This window comes from Carlito syrichta, unplaced genomic scaffold (genome assembly GCF_000164805.1).
Source record: "Carlito syrichta isolate Samal-C Ts95f unplaced genomic scaffold, Tarsius_syrichta-2.0.1 Scaffold301835, whole genome shotgun sequence".
Classification (NCBI taxonomy): domain Eukaryota; kingdom Metazoa; phylum Chordata; class Mammalia; order Primates; family Tarsiidae; genus Carlito; species Carlito syrichta.
The window spans coordinates 188,704-208,008 of NW_007245931.1; the positions used below are offsets into that span (position 1 = coordinate 188,704).

Here is a 19,305-nt window from a genome sequence, read left to right on the forward strand (position 1 = left end):
CCTAAATAGTAGTTGCTTTCTTTGTTAAAAAGCTCCTTTTGGGCCGGGTGTGGTGGTTCAAGCCTATAATCCCAGCACTTTGGGAGGCCGAGGCGAGTGGATTGCCTGAGCCCGCAGGTTCAAGACCAGCCTGGGCAACATGGTGAGACCTCATCTCTAAGTCAAAAAATTAGCCCAGCGTGGTAGCACATGCCTGTAGTTCCAGCTACTTGGAAGGCTTGCCATAGCCCAGCAGGTCAACGCTGGGGTGGTCGTGAGCATGCCACAGCACTCCACCCTGGGTATTGGAGTGGGACTCCAACTCCAAAAAAATACCAAAAAAACTCCTTTTGCCTAAGGCAAGGGTTATAGTGTCCAAACAAGTGATGCAATAAGTGAAACTGTAGAGTAAAGCCATGTGTTGATCATGTAACAGGGTAGGGACTACTGGAGGGCACATGTCTGAGGGGACAATTTCCTTTCTCCTCCAGCAAATTGTTGCCATTCAGGAGTTTGGGCTCAGCAGTGCCAGGTCACATGATTTTTTAAAGAGAAATGGAAGTCTGGGTCTCCCAGTTTTAAAATATGGACCCAGATATTTGTGTAATACCTCACTGGCCAAATGAAACATGTCTGTGTGTGAGCTCGGCCTACAGACCTCTAGTCTGCTGTTTCTGGCCTCTTAGATAAAGTTCAAACTCTTTAGCTGACACTCAAGAGAATTTCCACAGTTTGACCAACCACCCTGGACGTCCCAGTCTGGCATCCAACTGTTTCCGAGACAAAATTCTACACTAGACCCTCACAGCCAGGATTTTCTCATCCTTCTCCATCTAGATTCTTCTCTACCCTCCACACCCTAGCACACACCTGTTCAGTCTTCAAGTCCTTCCTCCTCGGAGACACCTTCGGGATCATTCCCATGCATGACGGTCTTTTCTTCCTCAGAGCACCTATAAGACCAACTGACTAAACTGCCCATTTGTCTTCTAAGCCTTTACAGCCTTAAGTTTCTTCATAGCTGTTGGTGGTATGGTGTTCAGGATGATGACTTAAATGATTGGTTCCTTATATTATCATCACATTACATAGATCTCCCTAATTAGATTGTATCTAACACAGAAAGAGGGGCCATATCGTACCCTTTCTGGTATTTTTCATAGGATCTAGCAGAGTCCACATATATTCCAGGGGTGCAAAAAAAAATGTATACACGTTTTAAGAAGTGTTATCTATGTATAACTTTTCAAAGTTGAATTAAGTTATGGTAGCAATGTATAATTGCAGAAGTCAAATGTGACTTGTGTTCCTCTGTTGTTATTGGTATATATTGAGTATTGCAATTTTAAAACAGTTTTTTTCCTTGCTTAAAATGTGTATACATTTTTTTGGGCATCCTCTGTAGTGGGAGGTTGTCAATAAATATATACTGAAAGAATGAATGAATGAAAATAATGAAATATTTCTACTGGAAAAAGGTACATTTTACTTTTTAATTTCATCAGGAATTAGAGCTAGATTCTTCAGAGGATGAACTGGATCCTTCAATTTTTAAACTATTCCCAGTTTTTAGATATTTATTTATGACCCAGCCCTATATAAGACAAGCACCTGGCTTCATAAACTATAATTATTTTGTGTATGTGAAAACTTTGTTTTTTCCCAATGTGAAAGCAGTCTGAAAATGTTAGTCATTAATTCCTATATGATTCTCATTGCAGGCACTTAAACACTTCCTTAAATGTCCGAACTCAGAAGATAATGTGGCCATAGAAATGGCAATTGAAGCTGTAAGTAAACTCCATAATAAAACTTGTAAGAATGCCACTATTTTTTGCAATTTTTGAAGAAATTTCCAAATATATGCAAAAGTAGACCAAACAGCATGATGAACCACATACCCATATCTAAATGTTGAATAGCTATTGATCCATGGACAATCTTATTTTATTAATACCCCATCTTCTTTCCTTGGATTATTTTAAAGCAAATCATAGCCATCGTATCATATCATTTGTAGATACAATATCTATGTCTAAAAGATGAAAACTTGTATTTTCTTCTAGGTGTAACTTTCATGCAGTAAAATTCACAAATCCTAAGCGTACAACTTGATTAATCTTTTCACTTACATATACTTGTGTAACCCCCACCCAGATCAAGATAGAGAATGTTTACCGCTCCCCATAAGGCTTCATCACATCACCTCCCAGTCAGCAGCCCCCACCAAAGGTGACTACAACTCTGACTTCTATCCTTATTGATTGGTTTTGCCTGTTTATGAACTTCATGGAAGGGGCATCATGCCTGTGCACTCTTTTGTGTCCAGCTTCTTTTGGTCAGCATTATGTCTGCAAATGCATCTGTGTTCTTGCACGTAGCAAGAGTCCACTCCTATTCATTGCTGTGTAGTATTCTACTATATGACTAAACCACAATTTATTTACCCCTTTCTCTGTGAATGGATATTTGGGACATATTATGAATGAAGCTGCCATAAATCTGTTCATGTCTCTTGGTGGACATAAAGCACTCATTTTTATTTGGTATATATATCCAGGAGTAGAATTATTAGGTCATAGGATATACATGTTTTTAGCAATAGTAGGATACTGTGCCCAAACGTTTTTTTCAAGGTGGTTACACCAATATATAGTCTACCAGCAATTTAAGAGATGTAGTTGTGCCTATCTTTACCAATACTCATCGATCTATTTCAGTTGAACTATGTGATAGATGTATAGTGGTATCTTATTGTAGCTGTTTCTCATTTTTCTGATGACGAATGCTATTGAGCACTCTTTCATATGTTTATTGGCCATGTGAAATCCCTCTTTTGTGAAATGCTATTCAAGTCTTTTTTCCAATTTTTAATTGTGTCATCTTATTCTTACTGATTTGTAGAATTTTGTTATATGTTCTGGATGCAAGTCTTTTCATCAGATATATGTATGGTGAAACTCTCTCAAGGTGTGGGTTGCCTTTTTATTCTCTGGTGGTGTCTTGATGAGCAGAAGTTCTTAACTTTTAACATAGTCCGATTTGTGAATATTTTAAAGTTAGTGCTTTTTAGTACAATTTAAGAAATCTTGGCCCAGCCCATTATCATAAAGATATTTCCCCTATGTTTTATTCTACAAGTTTGATTGTTTTAGCTTTCTCATTTAGGCTCATGCCCATCCTGAGTTCATTTCTTTTCTTTTGAGATGGAATCTTGCTGTTACACATGCTGGTCTCAAACTCCTGGGCCCAGGCTATCCTGCCAACCTCAGCCTCCCTTAAGCTCTTAGTCTCAAGCATTCCTAGTAGCTGGGGCTAAAGGCATGTGCCCAGTCTGAATTAATTTTTGTCTATGGGATGAGGAAGAAGTGAAGGATCTTTCTTTTCCATGTAGATACCCAGTTGGCCTAACATCATTTACCAAGTACCATCCTTCCCCCACCTCCCAAATGACATTTGTCATAGATGAAATGGCCATATACGTGTGAATATGGTTGGATTCTTTAGTTTCTTTGATTTAGTTAACTATCCTTATACTAATGCCACATGATCTTAATTATGTGTATTATATATTATAATCTACTTTCTATTTCTATGGATTTGCCTATTCTAGCCATGTCATATAAATGGAATCATAGAATATGTGACAGCCTTTTGTGCCTAGCTGCTTTCATTTAGCATAGCTTTTCAAGGTACATCCATATTGTGGCATGTATCAGGATTTCATACCTTTTTATAGCTGAATAATACCTCATTGTGTGAATATACCACATTTTGTTCATCTGTTCATTAGTGGATGGACATTTAGATTGTTTCTGCTTTATGGCTATTACGAATAATGCTCCTGTGAACATTTGTGTCCAAGTTGTGGTGTAGATATGTGTTTTCATTTCTCTTGGGCATGATGCTTAAGAGTGGAATTGCTAGACCACATGTAAACTCTGTGCTAAACATTTTGAGAAACTACCCAACTGTTTCCCAAAGCAGCTGCACTATTGTACATTTGCAGAAGTTCTGTATGAGAGTTCCAGTTTCTCCAATGATAATTTATTGATATTTTCAGCTATCTAGTTAGGGTTCAGATTTCTTCAGCTCTTGAATAAATGCTTTTTCACAATTGAGTAGTTCACGTCTGAATCTAAACAAGGTTCTTGCATTACATTGAGTTGATATGTGCTTTAAGTCTCTTTTAATCTTCTTCCCTCTCCCTCTTCTCTCCTTCCCTCCCTCTCTTTTTCTCTCTGGCTCACTATCTCCTATCGCCTCTCACCCCTTGCCATTTATTTGTTAAGAAAATGGGTCATTTGACCTGAGGAATTTCTTACACTTAGATTTGGCTGTTTGTGTCCTTGTGGTATAATTTCCATGTATTTCCCACTAAGTAGTAGTTAAATCTAAATATCTGATTAGGAATAGATTTAGTATTTTTAGAAAAACAACTCCATAGGTGGTGTCATGTACTTCCGATTTCATCACAGCCGTAGGCCCATGTCTTCAGTAGGCCCATGTCTTCAGTCAGCTTGGGCTGCCATAACAAAATACCATAGTCTGGGTGGCTGAAACAACAGAAATTTACTTCCCACAGTTCTGGAGTATGGGAAACCCTAGATCAAGGTGCTGGCAATCAGTTTCTGGTGAAGCTCTCTTCTTGGCTTGCAGACAGGCACCTTCTCACTGTGTCCTTGGTGCGTATACACATAGAAAGAGAGGGAATATCACTCACCCTTCCTCTTCTTATAAGGCCACAAATCCCATCCTTATGGTCTAATCTAGCCCTAGTTACTTCCCATAGGCCATGTCCAAATACCATCACATGGAAGTTAAGGCTGCAACATATGAATTTTGGGGGGACACGAACATTCAGTCTGTAACAACCCATGATTTGCATTACTTCTCTTTTTAAGGTGTTAAGACTGATTAGTGGGTGTCGATGTGGTCAGCTAGCAACCTTTCACCTAATGGTTTCAGCAGCCATTATTTCATTAGGGTGTGCAAAATAGTGAGTCTATCATTTCTTCTGCATTTATTAGCTATAATTTTTTTATACAGAAGAACTTCCCCCCCCCCATCAGCTATTTGGTTACCCTGAGATGAAGGAAAGATAGGGTAAATACTTGATTTTTCCCCCCCTTTGTTTACTAGTTTCCACAACAATGGATTGGTTTCCTAGCACCTCCAAAGGTGACCAGTGAAGTACTAATCTTTTTAATATCATTATGAACTCAGGAGTTAGAGCATATTTGATGTATTTCAATCCACTACAGTTGATATTATTTTTAATTCCCGAAATTGTCCTTTTGACACAATCCCATTCATATTTGAGAACATCCTTGCTCTCATGGGTAAGATCTTACAGATTCTGTTTCTTGCCCTAGACCTGGAATCAGTCATTTCTCTAGGGAGTTCTGATTCCTTTGAATGAAAAATGTTATTTAGAGACCACAACTTATGTGCTAGGAGTATTCACTGCTTCTGAGTTGATCACTGTTTCTAAGCCTTTTCAGTAAGAGTGCTGGCATTTTTACTGTGACTTACAAAAATTATTTTTCTAAAAGTATCTGAATTTGAAACTGAGTGGAATTATGGAGGAATGAAAATTATTCTCCAGCTATTCAAAAAAAGGCTATTATAAAAATAGTCTCTTATTCTTCTCTTATTCTCTGCTTTTCTCTGTGTATCTACATTTTCTAAGATCTACTTCCTTCAGGAAGCTGGAATCAACACTGAGAGCAGTGCCCAAGAGCACAACTTCCACCTTTCTGACCAAAGAAGGACTTGGACTCTGGTCCCAAATTCCTTAGGCCAGGAGGGCTCTGATTGGGTAGTTTAGCTGTACCTAAGTCACAGAACTGCTGTGAGGATTAAGTAAAATCAAAACACGTAAAGGACTTGGACGGGTGCCAAGCAGAGAGTGTTGCCAGATATAGTAAATAAAAGTACAGGACGCCTGGTTAAATGAATTTCAGAGAAGCAATGCGTGAATTTCATGCTAAGCATGGCCCACACAAAATTTGGCAAACCTGCCAGCAGAGTCAGCACTCAGCAAACATTCACCATTGGTTTTTAGAACCAGCAATAATGGCAGCTGCCACTGGGGGAATCAATCAACTGGTGGCCACGGGGATAGAATATCCTTCCTGGCCAAATTGCATCAAATTCACACCCCTAAACACAGTTCTATAGCCACGGAGATGGAGTCCTCTAAGACATGGAACTCACTAGAACCCATGGTTGAAGTGGAAGTAGAAGCGTTTCTCAGAAGAGTTGAAGGAATGAACATCAGACAGTTAGTGATGTCCCTTGCAGGTCCCTGGTTTCTCTCCACTGAAAGGAGGGACGTCCAGTCCCTCCTGTGTGCGGGGCCTTCCTCAACTCAGGCAGCTTCTACCTTCCTGTCTCCATAAACTATCTCTAGTCGGCCCCACCAATCTCTCACTTGCTAAACACACAAACCTCTTCTCAGTCTTCTCTGGGCGCTGTGTTACAACGGCATTTTACACCAGAGTACTACATTGGTCCTGGCATTTCTACTACATGCTTCTACTGTTCTTGTTACTTCTCAGATGGTCGCTTTGCAGCCTCCTTCACTGGTTTCTCCACCCCCTCAATGCAAGTGTTCCTCTGCAGCCCATCTGTCCCCTTCTGTTCACGTTCATTTTGAGTGGCCATGTCGACTCCCTGCTGGCTCTCACTTCCATCCAGACACTTCGGTACACTCAGCGTCCCCAGTGGCAGCTGCCATTATTGCTGGTTCTAAAAGCCAATGGTGAACTTTGACTGAGTGCTGACTCTGCTGGTAGGTTTGCCAAATTTTGCGTTGGACATGCTTAGCATGAAAATCGCTCATTGCTTCTCTGAAATTCACATTTAACCAGGTGTCCTGTACTTTTATTTACTGTCTCTGGCAGTACCCTGCTTGGCACCCATCCAAGCCCTTTACGTGTTTTGACTTAATCCCCATAGCAGTTCTGTGACTTAGGTATAGCTGTCACCCTCCTTGAGGCCCCACGTGTAACCTGTCCAAGATCACACAGGTTGTAAACTGTGTCGCTATATTGACTTCAGCAGGCTGGCTCCAGGGCCTGAGCTTTGAGCCATGTCTCTGTACTGACTTATTCACCCAAAGCCATCAAGAGAAATGCTCTGCCATTTCTATCCCCATGTTCCTCCCTTAGTGCAATGGCAAGAGCAGAGATGACACAGAGTGATGAGAGCTTAGCTTTCTCTTCTGACAGCCGCCACAGTCCGTGAACTGTGTGGAATCCTGCAGCCCAAGAGCTGCTCTGCCCGCGGGCGCTATGTGATCGCATATAATCAAGTCTCCTGGCTCACTCTTCCTCTGTTGCCCAGACAACTTCCACTGTGTCCTCTTACCTTCCCCTGAGGTTTAGCAAGCCGGCCATGCACTGAGTCCAGCATGACCGTTTTCTTCATTGCCGGCGGCTTTCCTCGCTGCAACGTTGTTACCGTGCGAACAGAACAGTGCTGCCCTGCTCCATGTCCCTCCCCTCGGTTGAGCTCCAGGGGAGTTTTGGCTTATCTCTTTTTAGTAAACACAAAACTCTTAAGCCTCCACATTTTGTCAATAATTCCCTAATGTCGCTCCTAGATTCCTGACCTCACACATTCTGTTCCTACTAACTAAAATGAATACATCTCCATTCTCCAACATAGTCCTTTTTTCCCCCTGATCAACACAACCCAATGCTTCAGTGATTTAACTCTTACCTTTATGGAGATGACTTTAAAATCTCAAGATTTCTAAACCCAGCTCCTCTTAGGAACTCCACCACGCATTTGCCTGTCCTCTTCTGGGCGCTGCTGGCTGGAACACGCACCGCCCTCTCCTTTGGGTTCCACGGAGCCATGCGCAGGTGCGCTTGCTGGGAGCCACTGCAGCCGAGGCACTCAGTGGGATGCTGCTGTGTAGGCCAGCTCTCGGGCTTCTGATGCTGGTTTTGAGGCATCATAGCCACTGATCCTGAGAAAGTTTTCACTGGGATATCCAAGAAGTGTATTCTCTGTATGCGTAAAAGAACCCAGGGTGTTAGACATGGCAGCTGAGGAAAGCTAGCGTCTAAGGGTGGGTTTTGTATTCCTTCACTCCACAAGCAAGTGAAGAAAGGCCCTGGTCTGGATCATATTCAGGCCCTTCACTATAGATGCTTTCACATGTCTTTGTTCCATCTCCTTAAGCAGAAGATGACTTGACTTTTTCTCCCTCTTGCGAGGTTTAAGATGCTGAATTTACTGGGTTTCTTCTCTTATTTACCAGGTTGGACAGGCCAAGGATGAGCTGCTGACGAATCAACTGATAGACTACCTCATGGGGGAGAACGATGGCATGCCCAAGGTACTGGGGGCTGGCTTCATTGGTGTGGCATGCCATAGCGAGGGTTTTCCTCGATTCTGCCTGGTTTTGCCTGTCACACTTTTGCAACATCAGCTTGTAAAATTATCTCTCTGAAAGTGGCCGTAGATTATCTAGACAGATCCTGTGTTCTAAAGGATAGCATGCATATTCATTCTTTAAAATTGTCATTTCCCCCTGTGAGACAGTCATTCATCTCTAGAAGACAATCCTTGCCACCCACAATTTTTATCAAATATAATTCTGTTTATTCTAGGCATTATGAAAAATGATCATTGGAACTATGACTTAACACTGATCCCTACAAATCAGAGTGTGCTTTGTTTGTGTTTCAAAAATTATGGAAATTAACAAAAATCATATAATCATAAAGGAAACTCACTATAAGTACAAAGTAGAAATAAATCATTACAAGTATATTTTCAAAATATGTGATCACTGTGACTTCTTGCAGAAATCAGTCTCCTCTCGGGCCTGGTGAGAAAGACTCACATGCCTCTGAGAACACCCCAGAGCTGTTTCTTATTCTTTGCTTTATGTTCAAGGAGATTTGCTTGTGAAAAACTTAAGTCACTGATTTGAAGAGAGGGCATTCGAATGTCACAGCTGAAGAAGACAGTAGCAATCCCTGAGTCTATTACTTTTATCCTGCAGATAAAGCCACTGAGCCCTAGAGAGACTAAGTTAACCTACCAAAGGGCACGGTATCTGAACTGTTCCAGTCCACCTCCCATGATGTCCATTTAGTCTGATAATCATCAAGTACATGAAATTGTCTAGAGTTGGAACAGGAATGGAAAATGGTCAAAGGCCAAAGAAATTTACAGACCAAAGAAAATTTATATATATGTAAAACTCCTGGAAATTTTGCAAAGTTGGTACATTGTGTAAGAATACATGTTGTTTCCAAGCATGTGACAGATACTCGAAGCCAGAGCACTGTGGCCCACATCCTGGCTCTGTCCCTCCCCGATGTTTCAGTTTCTCGTCTGTGAAGTCAGGATAATAGCACCCTCCTCCCAGGGTGGACATGAGAATTTAAATGAGTTAATAATTCTCAAGTGCATGGCAAACTATCTGGCTATATTAAACCCTGAAAAATGCTTGATAAATAAATGAATTCTATATTCACTGGATTTTTGAAAACAGTATCCCGTCTTAGCTACCGGCAGATGAATGTGCTGCTATCTGGAACGCAACTCTAGGAATGCTCCCCTTAGCAAATGAAGAGAGTGATGTTTCTCTGACGTTTTGTGTGTCAGGATGCCAAGTACCTGTTCCGCTTGTACATGGCCCTGGAGCAACACCGAGAAGCCGCCCGGACGGCCATCATCATTGCCAGGGAAGAGCAGTCTGCAGGTGGGTCCACACCGTGCGTGTGTTTCTCCCATGCCGCATTGTTTGTTTCTCTTTATCTTTTTGGAGACAGGGTCTCACGGTGTGCCCAGGCTGGAGTGCAGTGGCACAGTCACACCTCACTACAGCCTCCCACTTTTGGGTTCAGGCAATTCTTCCACCTCCTGCTCCCTAGTATCTGGGACTACAGGAGCATGCCACCACGTCCTGCTCATTTTTTGCACTTTTTTTTTTTTTTTTGAGTTGGAGTCTCACTCTGTCGCCCAGACTGGGGTGCAGTGGCCGCTCCCGGCCACCGCAGCCTCGACCTGCTGGGCTCCGGCGATCCTTCCACCTCAGCCTTCCAAGTAGCTGGAACTACAGGCACGCGCTACCATGCCCAGCTAATGTTTGATTTATTGTAGAGATGAGGTCTCGCCAAGTTGCCCAGGCAGGTCTCGAACCCGTGGGCTCAGGCAACCCACTCACCTCAGCCTCCCAAAGGTGCGGGATTACAGGCTGAGTCACCAAGCCCGGCTGTAGTGTGGCAATTTCTTTTTTTTTTTTTTTTGAGTCGGAGTCTCACTCTGTCACCCAGACTGGAGTGCAGTGGCCGCTCCCAGTCACCGCAGCCTCGACCTGCTGGGCTCCGGCGAGCTTTCCACCTCAGCCTTCCAAGTAGCTGGAACTACAGGCACGCGCTACCATGCCCAGCTAATGTTTGATTTATTGTAGAGATGAGGTCTCGCCAAGTTGCCCAGGCGGGTCTTGAACCCACGGGCTCAGGCAAGCCACTCACCTCAGCCCCCTAAGGTGCGGGATTACAGGCTGAGCCACCGAGCCCGGCTACATTTTTTTCTAGAGACGAGTTCTCATTATATTGCTCAGGCTGGTCTCGAACTCCTGGTCTCAAGTGATCCTCCCATCCTCCCAAAGTGCTGGGAATACAAGCCTGAGTCACTGAGCCTGGCCAAACCTTGAGGTTTTTCAAAGCATGCTCTGACATCAGAACGAGGGCTCAAAATGAAACCCAGGAGCCCTGATCAGCACACTGCTGCAGAGAGAAATGACAAGAAGCACCTGCGGTGGGCATGAGGAAGAAAGGCTGATGTGGGAGGCCGAGATGTTAGACTTGGGACCCGGGGGTGCCCTGAGAAAGACTAAGACATCTAGGAGGACACCCCTGTTTTTTACAGAAGAGACTGGCTGGGTGTTCAGAACATCAACTAACATAGGAATGAACCATTGCTGAGTTACTTTACACAGACAATGATTAACCCGTTGCACTCGGATGTGCCCTCGGAGGGAACATAGTAAATCTTGCAAACAATTCGAATGCCCCCTCTCAGGGTCATAAAGAACTTGCAATTGGTTCCAACGCTATACTATTTAATACAAAGTGATTCGTTTTTCACTATTTTGTTAAAAAGTGCAGTTGAGTTGCTGGAAGGTGAGATGTCTCCGAGTGCAAAGGGTTAAGTCACAGCTAATCACATAATTATCCAAATTTTCTTGTAAGATAAGGGTCCATAGAACATCTTCAGATTTCATCCTTTACAATAATGTCATTTTTACAATGCTTTCTTCAAGGAAACTATCGGAATGCACATGACGTTCTCTTCAGCATGTATGCAGAACTTAAGTCCCAGAAGATCAAAATTCCTTCCGAGATGGCCACCAATCTCATGATTCTGCACAGCTATGTCCTAGTGAAGGTGAGGCCCTTGGAGTGACTGGGGACATCACCTGCTAGGTGTGTGACCCCATTGGGGTTTGTCCTGGGCTCCTCTCTGTTGGATTAGAGCAACTTCCCCCATGTCTCTATTGTCAAGTGACAAAAGCAAGATACAGAAGAATCCCACAATATGCTGCCTGTGTGTACAAAAAGGCAAAGGGTAGGAATGAAGATATTACAGAGAATAGTGGAAACATGCTGAAGAGACTAGCAAATGTGGCTTCCTAAAGGGCACAAGGCGGGGCAACCCAACACCAGACCCTGATGAGGGGATGGGCAGAAGCCAGGGACAACTTCACCTGCGTGGCTTTTAACCTTGTTTTGATTTTGAAACACAGAAATGTATTACCTGTGCCAAAAAAAATAGATTCACTTATTTTTGTTTGTCTAGAACTTATTCATTTATTTGTTCTCAGTTAGTTTTATAAAATTCTACTGTTTTTAAATATTGTTTATTTTCCATCTGAATATAAAAATAATACACAGTCACTAAGAAAATTTAGAGAATATAGCAAAGAATAGTGAAAAAGTAATTCATCCTTTAAGTCCATCACCTAGATATAACAATCATTAACACTAAGTTGTATATATTTTTCTATGGTCTATAATGCATGTGTGTACTATCTATTTATTTTTATGCCAAATTGGGATTATACTTATGTCCACTTGTATATTGTTTTTTATCAGTAATTATCAACAGAAGCAAAACAGATCATGCAAACATTGGGTACTTGTATGTGTAATTTACCTAAGTGTTTTATGTATGTATATATCTATATGTGCATCTTTCTATACACATATCTCTGTAAAGACACAGGCAGACTCCAACTTATATATTTTTCCAGATGGTCACTTATGCCAAAGTACATCTTTCCATATTAATGCTACATTAAGTTCTCTGGCCAGTCCACAAGAATTTATTTAACTTTGCAGGTTCCTTCCATAGAGTAGCCATGTTACAAATGATTTAAATCATAACTATTTTTATATTGACACTATCAAATAGAACATTTTACTGTGATAGAACTCTTCTGTATCTGTGCTGCCCAGCAGGCTAGCCATTGCCTAACTGTAGAACATTTAAAGCGCAGCTGTACAACTGATAAACTAAGTTTTTAATTTTATGTAATTTTTTTTTTTTTGGAGTCGGAGTCTCACTCTGTCGTCGCCCAGGCTAGAGTGCAGCAGCATACTCACTGCCACCGCAGCCTTGACCTGTTGGGCTCAAGTAGCTGGAACTACAGGCACTCACTACCACACTTGGCTTATTTTTCTTAATTTATTGTAGAGATGAGGTCTCGCCAAGTTGCCCAGGCTGGTCTCGAACCTGTGGACTCAGGCAGTCCTCTCACCTTGGTCTCCCAAGGTGCTGGGATTATAGGTGTGATCTACCATACCCGGCCCTATATAATTTTAATTTTTAAGTATTAAAATTTTTAATAGCCACAAAGGACTAATAGCTAGCAGCCATGTTGGACCTCACAGGTCTGTAACACTGACATTAAGGGAAGTGTATTTAGAATTCCAACTAGAAAACTCCAGGAGTGCGTTTCCCTTCAGAGAAGCAAGAAGGTTCTTCTTGAGAAAGTAAGGGGTCGAGAGGAGTAGGGAGGGCTTTCTCACCTTTAGGCTTGGGTGGTGATATCAGTGTTCCGGAAACAGAATTCAGCAAAACAAAGTCTTTAGGAGTGGAGGGAGAGATAGAAATAAGTAGGAGATGAGGAACAAAAATAGGGATTCCTGGCCAGATGCAGTGGCTCACACTTGTAATCTCAGCACTTTGAGAGGTCCTGAGGGGAGAACTGCTTGAGCCCAAGGGTTCATGACCAGCTTAGGCAACATGGCGAGACTGCATCTCTACAAAGTATTAGCCAGGTGTGGTGACATGTACCTGTGGTCCCAGCTACTTGGGAGGCTGAGAAGGGTGGATCCCTTCAGCCCACAAGGTTGAGGCTGCAGTGAGCCGTGATCATGCCACTGCACTCAAGCCTGGGTGACAGAGTGAAACCTCTGACTCAAAATGAAAAAAAAAAAAATTAGGTATTTCTGAAAGAAGCCCTCCGGGAACAGGACTGTAACTACTAAAAGCCATGGGGGTCTTCTGGGGTCCTTTTCTTTTTCTCTGGCCCCAAGGTTGGCCCACCACTTCCACTCCAGCCAGACATTTTCCTCCCTTCCCACTGAAGAGCACCCTTGCCATTTTCTTCTCTGCTCTCATCTCTTAGGCAGCACCAAGCATTTCCAGGATTGTCTAAGATTTTTAACTGCTTGTGGTTTCAGAGGGGAAGCTTTCAGACCCTAGCAAGTCAGAAAAAAAATGATGCAGAAATGCCACAGGCATCATTGACCCAAAGAGCTGAAGAAGATTCATCCCCCCTTCAGGGGAAATCTGGCCTCGGCTTTGGTGGTGCTTCCCCCATAGCTGGGACAGGGACTTTGGCTGAAGGATGTGGCCTAGGACCCCTGGCTGTGCACAGCTGAACTGGCCGTGCTGAGGCCCAGAGAGGCGGCAGAGAGGGAGGAGGCCGAGCAGAGGGCTTCCCTCCCCCTGCTGTGGGCTCCACTCATGTCTGTCTGTCAGGCTGTGGCGCTCAGCAAGTCAGACCAGCCTCTGCCCACTTGGGGGACTGACGCTGCACGTCATGTTCTCACCAGGTGCCGTCGATGCTGACTTCTGACTGCCGCCTGCCCTACCCTGTGGTCTGCTCATCTCCCGCCCAGGTGACAGCAGGGGCTTTGAGGCCTGGCCCTGCCCCGCTTCAGGCTCGTCTCACCCCAAATGCACCCTCCCTATATCACTGCCCCACCTGTACTGCCGCCCTCAGGCCTCCTGCTTTCAGTGCCCCAGGCCACAGGCAGTGCCCTCTTCCTTGAGCAAATCGTTCTCTCTGCCTCAACTCCTGACTGACACAGCTTTCGGGGCTCATAACAACTTGGCAAAGCTGGACCCCCAATAGTGGCCAGTAAGAGCTGGACCAGGGACTTGAACTCATGCCAGGTGGTCTAAGTCAAAGTAAAAAACAGAGCATAGAGTAGGAGAGGCCGGCAACACCCTGGCACCTGGTAGCAGCTGACAAAAGGAAGGGAAATGAGGGAGACGTCTCCAGTGGGTTAGCCAAGGGTCTCCTGGTGACCCTGGCCACAGTCACAGTGTTGTTTATTTCTAGGAACAAAGCATGAATTGGGGTTAGTACAGTCTGTAAGAAGAGTAAAATGTATCTTTTTTCCAGGTTCATGTTAAAAATGGAGACCACATGAAAGGGGCGCGCATGCTTATCCGGGTGGCCAACCACATCAGCAGATTCCCAACACGTAAGTCCTGCCTATGGGCAGCTCTCAGCTACGGTCTGCATGAGCACAGCATCCGCAGGTCTGCACACACCGGCTCTGCCAGCCGCTGTTCCAGGCTCTCCGCATATATACACTAGCTCAGCTAATATCCTCACCTCATTTGACCCAATGAAGCGGTACGCAGGGGCCCCAAGGCCACGCAGGTTTGTCACCTCTTCACGAGGAGGGTCACAGGCTCAACACATAGTAGTTCCAAAGGCTGGGGTTCATGACAGCAAAAGACTCAGGCAAAATCAGCAAAAGAGAAAAATGCGTGGGGTCCAGAGGAGACCCAGCAGGGGGCAAGCTTCTGGAGTCCTTTCCCAGTGGAGTCACCCAGGACACAGCTCAGGAACTCCTCCAGGAGTGACTTGGGACACCAAGGGTGACATGTTCTGTACTAGAAAGCTCATTAGTGACTCAGCACCAGGGGTTTTAATGGGAGGTGGCCACCCCCTGCCAGGCAGGTACCCAACTCTCCAGACCTCCAGAGAGCGGGTGATCAGCATAAACCATGCCATGGGTCCAGATGTGAGGCTCAGTGAGCCGCTGATCTGTTCTGGGAATGGCGGGAACTTCCCCAAATCCAAGTTCCCGGATGCAAGTCCAGAACTGGCTGTTCAAGCAGGTTGCTAAATATACCAGTCTCAAGCCTGCACACGTGGGTGCACTTCTCACACATGAGTACTATTATTTTCCCTATTTTACAGATAAGCAAATGGGGCAAAAGAAGTAAAGTGTCGTTTGCCTGAGGTCACACTGACAGCTAGGTGTGTTGTCAGCCACAGTAGGACATTGCTCTGAAAAAGGACCTGTTATTCTGAAAGACATTCACATTCTTAAGTGATCAGATTTTGTCACATGACACAACAGGAGTCAGCAGACATTCTGCTAAGGGCCAGATGTTAAATGTTTTAGGCCTTGTGGGCCATCTGGTCCCTGTCACAACTGTTGCGTTTTGTCATGAACAATAAACAAATGGGCCATGACTGTGTTTCAATGGAGCTTTATTTTTGGACACAGAAGTCTTATATACTTTTAACATGTAACAAAATGTTATTTTTCTTTTGATTTTCTTACAACCTTTAAAAATGTAAAAACCTTTCCTAGCTTATGGTCCATGCAAAAAGTCAGAGGGCCAGGTGTGGCCCAATGGGGTCATAATTTGCCAACCCCTGTTCTCTAAATGTATTATTTTTCGTTACACGAAAGTCTAAAATAATCATTTACCCTACTGGCAAAGGGTGGGATAAGACAAGCACCCTCTTGATTGCTGACAGGGATGGAAATTGGTATGGCCTTTCTAGAAAGCAGTTTGTGGTAAGAGTATTTTTTACAAGGTCATGTTCTTTGGCCTAGTAATTCTGGACATCTGTCCTGAAGGAAGAATTAGATGTATGCAGAGAGGTTAGTTAGTGCATAAAGTAATTACTCTCCTAGCTCATTTATACTGTGAAATACAAAGTGTATCTGAGAGGTGTGAAGGAGACCCACAAATTGTTGCCTCCAGGGGTGCAGGTCCCAGCATTTCACAGAAAACATGGTATAATCACAGAAAGACGTTTGATGACCACTTTGCCCGACTCTGCTGCTGTCCCTTTCCTCATTAAACAGATCATATCTGGTTCTTTACAGAAAAAGCAAAGAGAGAGATTATCCTGTTTCCCTCTTGAGCCAGGGCTGGAGCCATGCGGTATACCTGAGGACAGGACACACGTGCTCTCTCTTTGTCTTGCAGACATCGTTCCGATCCTGACGTCTACGGTGATCGAGTGTCACAGGGCAGGCCTAAGGAACTCTGCTTTCAGCTTTGCAGCTATGCTCATGAGGCCAGAATACCGCAATAAGATAGATGCCAGATACAAAAAGAAAATCGAGGCGATGGTCAGGTAGGCAGAAATGGCAGTTCCCACGATTGAATCCCATTTCTCAAAGGTAGTTTTCCAAATGTGCAGACTCCATAGGAAAATGGGTGGGGGAGCAATTAGGATTGTGTTCCAGGCCAGGCACAGTGGCTCACATCTATAATCTCAGCACTCTGGGAGGCTGAGGTAAGAGGACTGCCTGAGCTCATGGGTTCGAAGTCAGCCCAGGCAACTTGGCAAGACCTCATCTCTACAATAAATCAAAAAATTAGCCAGGCGTGGTGGCTTGCGCCTGTAGTTCCAGCTACTTGGAAGGCTGAGGCTGAAGGATTGTCTGAGCCTAGCAGGTCAAGGCTGCAGTGGCCATAAGCATGCCATGGCACTCCAGCCTGGGTGACAGAGTGAGACTCCAACTCAAAAAAATAAAGGATTATATTCACATGTGGGCAGCGGAAAAGCTAACAGGCTTGACCAAGCCAGTATTCATTTGACTCTCACTCAAGGCATCAGAGCCCAGGGCTGGTGCCCCTGTGTCTTGATACCACCAAGCACAGATCCCTCTGTCTTCCAGCATTGCCATCCATCATCAAGGGGTTTCCTCTCATGGTTGTCAGACATCATGTCCCCATTCAAGGCAGGAAGAAGTAAGGAAATCGAAGGCTGAGAGGGTCTTTGCCTTTTCCTCCAGGAGGCACCATCCCCAGAACCTCCATTTTCACCTCCCTGGCCAGTGTTCCGCCACATGTTCTCTGCCATGAAGACTGGCCCCAAGCCCAGCCAATAACAAAGTGTCCTTTACTTCCAGTTTCCATTACCAGTGCAGTCATCTCCCTTGGCAAAGGTCAAGGTCAAGACCCACTTGGGTCTCTTGGTCATAACGTGATCAGCAGGAACCCAAATGTCCTCACTCTCTGATGTCATAGTTGAGAATTATTACATATTACAATGGACTTCCCCTTTTGAAAATGCTCCTTCTGCGTTCCTTTAGAGGACCAGCCGCTCACTGCTTTCTGAAGCGAGGATGTGCCCAGGTGCCTTTGGAGCGGCACAGGACTTGGACATGCACTCTCTGCTGGCCACATGGTACCTCTAGCCGCAAAGTAGAAGCAGAGCTTGGCTGGCAGTGAAGGAGACAATGGCTGTGAGGTAGGGATGAGTGAAGCAGTGAATACTCTCGGTGTGAGAAGCTTCAGCCTGACACCACCATTGCCAGCAGAGGGTGGCCTGGTCTCATAAAGGAACGCGAGAGAAAGGAGCATTTTCAAAAGGTGAAGTCCATTGCAATGTGTAATAATTATCAACTACGACTTATCCAGATAGGACATTTGGGTTCCTGCTGGTCACATTATGACCAGGAGACCCAAGTGGGTCTTGTCCCTGACCTTTGTGAAGAGAGAGGACTGCACTGGTAATAGAAACTGGAAGTAAAGGACGCTTTGTTGTTGGCTGGGTTTGGGGCCAGCCTTCATGGCAGAGAACTCAAAGTTGGATGGGGCCACACAAAGCATTCCTTTTAAAGCCCAAGTAGCTTCGGCACAAACCAGTTTAAGCTAGCACACCTGCTGATGTGGAAAGTGAGGTGGGAGAAAGTGACTAGAACATGCAAGATCCTGTCTGCCCCAAGAGCTCAGTGCCACACTGGCCTGGGCCCTGGCTTGGAAGAGACACTTGTCATCCTCTCCCCATGCAAGAGAGTTTCCAGCCATGTGGTCTAACATGGTACCGGCTAGTCACGTGCAGTTATTTAAATTTAAATGTAGTTAAAATGAAATAAAATTTAAAACTCATACTACCCATATTCAAGAGTTCAGTTGTGGCTCATAGCTGCTGTATTGACAGCACAGAATTAGAATGTCTCCATTGTTACAGAAAGTTCTATAGGACCATGTTGTCTGTTCTATTGCACTTATGCCAAAGGGAGACAGAGAGAAAATGCCAAGCTCACCACTCCAATGGCACAGGAAGCAGACAGTAGGACCTACCCTGATTTTGCCATTTGACACACTATGAACTCCAGATCCCAAGTATGGCCCATGTAACATCCAGAACCTGACCACCCCTAAGTACTCTTCCTCCTCCCTGGAGCGGGATCAGGGGCTGATGTGAGCTTGTATCTCTGACCTCAGAGTCTTACTATGAAGTAGGTGTGTTACAGTTTCCTAGTTTTCACTATGCTTTCTCTTTGCCACTCGTGATACATAATAAAGTGGCATGTTTAAATGACACGAGATTCCTCTTCCCAGGAGACCCGATACATCTGAGATAGAAGAGGCCACGACGCCATGTCCATTCTGCAAATTTCTTCTCCCAGAGTGTGAACTCCTCTGTCCTGGATGTAAAAATAACATCCCATATTGTATTGCCACAGTAAGTTTCTTTTTAGATGTTTCCCTCTCTTTGCATATGTATGTATAACTCATTGGAATACTTGATGATGTATGTCAGTGTTTTCTCCACTTCTGAAATAACCTTACCCCTCAAATTTCCTGCAACATCTAGAATTTTGTTTCATGCCAACAAAGTTGAAAAGTTATATTCAAAGCATATAACAATCTTGGTGAAGGCACTGTCAGGCAGGCACTGTTGCCAGGCCTGTAGTCCCAGCACTTGGGGGCGCCTAGGCAGGGGAAGAGTGCTGAGCCGAGGAATTCAAGACCGGCCTGGGCAACATAGCAAGACCTCATCTCTTT

The 19,305-nt window shown here is 44.3% G+C and overlaps 1 protein-coding gene across 2 annotated transcripts in view; it reads left to right on the plus strand.

Annotated features, from left to right (window-relative positions):
* WDR19 (WD repeat domain 19) overlaps positions 1-19,305 on the plus strand; it is a 110,234-nt gene that overhangs the window by 89,566 nt on the left and 1,363 nt on the right. For both annotated transcript variants that reach the window (XM_008055367.1, XM_008055368.2), the window contains 7 exons: positions 1,701-1,769; positions 8,255-8,332; positions 9,613-9,709; positions 11,276-11,400; positions 14,651-14,732; positions 16,489-16,639; positions 18,859-18,982. In XM_008055367.1, coding sequence (XP_008053558.1) covers positions 1,701-1,769; positions 8,255-8,332; positions 9,613-9,709; positions 11,276-11,400; positions 14,651-14,732; positions 16,489-16,639; positions 18,859-18,982 — 726 coding nt within the window. The remainder of the gene's footprint in view (positions 1-1,700; positions 1,770-8,254; positions 8,333-9,612; positions 9,710-11,275; positions 11,401-14,650; positions 14,733-16,488; positions 16,640-18,858; positions 18,983-19,305) is intronic.